General features: G+C 32.4%; 1 protein-coding gene across 1 annotated transcript; it reads left to right on the forward strand.

Moving 5' to 3' along the window:
- The first annotated feature begins 2 nt into the window (after positions 1-2).
- LOC133183751 (uncharacterized) lies at positions 3-3142 on the forward strand. Its single transcript, XM_061318660.1, has 2 exons — positions 3-334; positions 2807-3142. The coding sequence occupies exons 1-2, from the start codon at positions 29-31 to the stop codon at positions 2957-2959; spliced, it is 459 nt and encodes a 152-aa protein (XP_061174644.1). The 5' UTR covers positions 3-28; the 3' UTR covers positions 2960-3142.
- Positions 3143-5310: the final 2168 nt, after the last annotated feature.

Genomic DNA, 5310 nt, shown 5'->3' on the forward strand with positions numbered 1-5310 from the left:
CAGACGATTTTTCAGAAGAAATGTCAGTATGGCTCGACTTAAGCAAGCACCAAGAAAATCTACTCATTTAGTGCCTAAAGAAAATCCCGTTTTTAATATTTTGAAAACTTACAAAGCCCTACAGAAGCTCCGGATTCAATCCAAAATTACAGGAGGAATCAAACAACCTCGCAGATGGAGACCGAGTTTGGGTGTACTATTGGATATCAGAAGATATCAAAGAACAACAAACCTGCTTATACCAAAAATGGCGTTCCAAAGGGTTGTTAAATCTATTACAAATACAAATTTTGATGGAATTAAATTTCAGACAGCAGCATTGCATGCTCTACAGGTAAATTATACACATACATCACTCATACCATTAGGCCTATGTTATTTAATAGAATAATCCACAGGGGCATCTCATTCGATCTGTTTTCTATTACAGATATAATAAATAATAAATTTGTGTATTTATTATACAGATGTGTGCCAAAAGTGAAGATATTTTTTTTCTATATAACGTTAGGCCTATTTCATTGAAAACAACATTTTGTAAAATCACTGGAATGACAGCATTTCTTGACAGATTTTACCACAAATTTCTCGATAATCCAAGAAATTGTTATATTTGATAAAAACAATAGTTTTTATCTGATCAGCACCGATATTTAAAAAATATTGTAATTTGAGTGCGACATGAAAATTTATGTCATATGTATACGCACAATGAATTACATGTATATAGTCAACATTGATCTTGAATTTTAGAACTGATGTAAGTGATGAACTATTTTTTTTTTCTAAATCCTTAATATGTAATGATCTTTTAGAAAAAGATAAACATTTAGGTGTAAGTACTGAAATTGGACAAAAATTAAACATTTGCCAGCGATTGAACTATATGCGGTTTTCAATAAAATATATAGAGACACGGGCAAAAACTATATACCCCCGAACCTTCGATACGGGGGCATAAAAATAAAATTCACTTTTGGTACAGATCTGTATGTGTATTAGAGAACAGAGTGGATAAGATGCCCCTGTGAATAATCCAAAGTTCTGTGTCTCTGTATAGACCCACACGAGGCACCTTGTATCGGTTTTGAAGGTGGGGGAGGCCGAGGGTGGGGGGGGGGTCGAAAATCTTATTTCATATTTGGTGGGGTGGGGAACTTTTTTTAGAACCAAATTTTACTGATTAATACATTACCACTAAAACCGTTCTTTCACTGTATTAGAACAAAAAGTAAGGGGAGAATGGGGGGGCAGCCTTTCAATGAAACATTTTCAACAGTAACAGGTCATGTTTGGGGAAAAGCAGGGGGGGGGGGGTTTCCCCTGACACTACGTGCCTGCAGGCCGTCTCCGACAAATCAATTTAACTTCAGAACCAAACTAAAAGGTTACTGAATACTCAGATGGGCTTGTACGCTTTAACAATTTATGGGTAAAATGACCTTAATAATACAATTATATGATTTCAAAACTACCAGCAGAAAAGATCCAAAATTGATTTTGTTTTAGTTTGGTTCAGAGTAAATGTTATTCTCCACATCAGTCCAAACCTTCTTTTTGCACAGAATTACACACATGAAATAGATCTAGGATACGAATTTGATATTGCTATTCAATTTTTATCATATATTAATTGTATTTGTAAAAATTGATCAAATTAACATTTCAAGATAAAAAAAAGTTTCTTTTTTGTAGTAAGCTGTAGGAATTTAATCAATACTTGCCCTTTAATTAGCAGGGGCGTCACCAGGTTTCTGAACAGGGGATGCGGGCAAGGTCTACTAGGAAGGGTTCCCCCTCCTCCTCTGATGATCCAGATTTTTTTTTACATGAATGGTTACCAATTTGATGGATTCTGGTGCATTTTTATACTGAAGTTTTTTTCCCATAAAATAAACTAAATCAAGCAGCATTACTATGAACAATAAATTACAATGTAATTTGGTTTTGAAAATAATAATTTAAAGTGTTAAATTTTAAAAGGGGGTGCGATCACACCTAACCCACCACCCTTCCAACGGCCTTGATAAGGTTGATGAATAATTTTAAAAACAAATGCCTGAATCACTGGAGCGAAATCCTTCTGTATTACAACATAGCATAACATTGAAAAACTGGGAGATGAAATAAAAATTTTGAACTGTAAATTTTTATGAACTTCTTACCTTATCTTACGTCAGATGCTTTGAAGGTTGACTTTAATAAGTAACAATGGCAACATTTATTTATCAAGTATTACTAGTATTTATAGGATTCTTTACGAACATTTAATGTAAATTCATGCTTTTACACATTCGGAAGTGTTGCCAATCATGAATGTGACTGGAACGCACGAAGTTTTGTTGATAATATATACACATTCAATATAACCCCCCTCCCCCCCCCCCTTCACACCTCATAGTAAATATCTATTAATTAACCAATCGGTTTGACTTGACATAAGTTTTTTTTTAATTTACAGAATATACACTATACACTGATATATATATATATATATATATATATATATATATATATATATATATATATATATATATATATATATATATATATATATATATATATATATATATATATATATATATATATATATATACATGTATATATATATATATATATATATATATATATATATATATATATATATATATATATATATATATATATATATATATATATATATATATATATATATATATATATTTGTTGTATTTAGAAATACGCAGAATGACAGAATGACGGGAAAACCAACGCAGGACTTTTCATTGAAAATCATCTATTCTCATTTTCTCCTTTTCATTTTTAGGAAGCGTGTGAGGATTTTGTAGTAAGTGTTTTTGCAGATACAAATCTGTGTGCACTGCACGGGAAAAGAGTAACAATCTTGCCAAAGGATATGCAGCTGGCTCTAAGAATAAGAGGAAAGAATAACTCTATATTTGCTTCACACGAGGAATGATAAAATCAGAATTGAACCATGGTGTCATGTCTCTTCGTGCATTTGAGTCAAGTTCTACATGAAACTAAGAAGAATTTATTTTAATTTAGCAGAGCTGATTAAATTCATGTAGAGTTGTTTTTCAAACTCATAAAACTGACCACACATATAATAATAAAAAATCAGTTTTTTTCCTCTCCCGACATATAATAGTTTAATACATTTTCAGCAGTGAAATACTGTAATTTAATTATTGAATAAAAGAGATATTCTGACACAGTGTGAAAGAATATCAAAATGGTATTCTCATAGTGTGAGAGAATATCAGAAGTGCGGCAAAACTCTCGATTTTCCTTCCCTTCACGAAGAGTGTTTTTTTTAAAAAAAAAACAAACAAAAAACTCCCAGGTCTGTTATAAGATAGAGAGAGAGTAAATGAACCATCCTGACAGAGACTAAAACTGCTAAAAAATCTCCAAATATGTTGTAAAAAATCCATGTTTACAAAGTTTTCAATCTCTCAACGTCTCAACCGCTCAACTATAACGTCACAGCCTATGACAGTTTTACGAAAAGACAGAGGCAAAGGAAAAATCAAAGAAAATGTAATAAAAAGAAAATTCAATGATTTGTAGATAAATATTCATGAGACAGGATTTTCACTCGTGCTTTGCACTCGTGAAAATATAAAAAGAAAATCCAGTCCCACTCGTGAAATAAATTCCATATTAAAGGTGCTTAGACACAGATTTGAAGTTAATATTTTCTCAAAATTTCTATATAATATCACGACTTATATATTGCAATAGCATTTCACACGAAAATATAATTAAAAACTTATTTTATCTGGAAATAATTGGAACTACGAATTCCTGGACGCGTTTGATTAACACATCCTTGCACTTTCACAAATTTTATCGTTATCCTTAATATTTAAAGAAAGAAGCGATTTTGTTTTGTATTAATGAAAAACATTACATCTATAATCCAGAAAATTCAGAGTAGAAATGTGCGAAAGCAAACCCCCTCACTAATATCGTCAGCCCGTGCTCAGTGTTGTGTAGAGAGTTTAACAAATTGAATACACCCGTGAAACGTAAACTGTTTTTGTAAACAGGGCACGAGCTCTGTTATTGTTAATGTTTACGATTCACCGGGTGTGTTCAATTGTTAAAGTCTGCACACACCACTGAGCACGGACTGACAATACTGTGAGTGGGTTTTGCTTTCGAACATTTCTACTCTGAATTTTCTGGATTATAGTTTTAATACTTTTCATTTATACACAACAAAACTGCCACTTTTCTTAAGTATTAAGAATAAAATTAAAAATTGTGAAAGTGCAAGGATGTGTCAATCAAACGCGTCCAGAAATTTGAAGTTTCAATAACTTCGAGATGAAATAAGATTTTTATTATATTTTAGTATGAAATGCTATAGCAACATATAAGTCATGAAATTATGCAGAAAATCTGAGAAAATATTAACTTCAAATCTGTGTCCAAGCACCTTTAATCTACAAAACATTTGATATCCTCTCTCTCTCTCTCTCTCTCTCTCTCTCTCTCTCTCTATATATATATATATATATATCTGTATACTCGCAGTTCTGATGAGGGCGTCCCCCTCTCTCTTCTTTTGATTTTATTATTACTAAATCAAAAAAAATGATGGTGTTATATTGGTAACCAGGCAGATTTAGTATTGACATAGGAGTGAAGAGGACAGCTAGGAAGTCCACAAATATATGATGTTTCAGAAACATGCATGGCCGTAGGAACCGGGGGGGGGGGGCACGGGGGGCGTGCCCCCCCCCCCCCCAATAATTTTGCCGATATATAGATTACTATAGAAAACATAGATACTATATATGCCTGTGCTCCCTCAATAAAAACGTCTAATGACCTTTTTTTTGCTTGTCAAGAAATTTTTGGTAGTAGATAGTGCCCCCTCAACTGAAAATGTATGGCTGTGCCCCCCCCCCCCCCCCAAACTGAAATTGCTTCCTACGGGCCTGTACATGAAACAACATATATATCGCTTTAGAAATTTTATGTTTAGGAAAAAATCATAATATTTAGATTATTTATTGGCTATATGTGGGAAAATACTGGTCGGTGGTCGGCCCTCTCCCATTCTCGGTTTAATACCTGTCCGACTTCAGAGACAGATAACATTTTAATGTTATTCATGCCGCTGATTACTTTTAATTACAACTTTAAAAAAATTATTACGTTTTACAATAGGATTTTTAAATATGATTTGATTTTGGTAAATGGAGACAAACATAAAAACATAATTGTTCAAAATATATCAGTGTATGAAAGTGTTTGAAATAAGCGATGATGTCAGAAAGACTTTTGTTAATGTGA

This window comes from Saccostrea echinata, unplaced genomic scaffold (assembly GCF_033153115.1).
Source record: "Saccostrea echinata isolate AGI-Se365-2 ecotype Australia unplaced genomic scaffold, CSIRO_AGI_Sech_v1 ptg000009l, whole genome shotgun sequence".
Taxonomy (NCBI): Eukaryota; Metazoa; Mollusca; class Bivalvia; order Ostreida; family Ostreidae; genus Saccostrea; species Saccostrea echinata.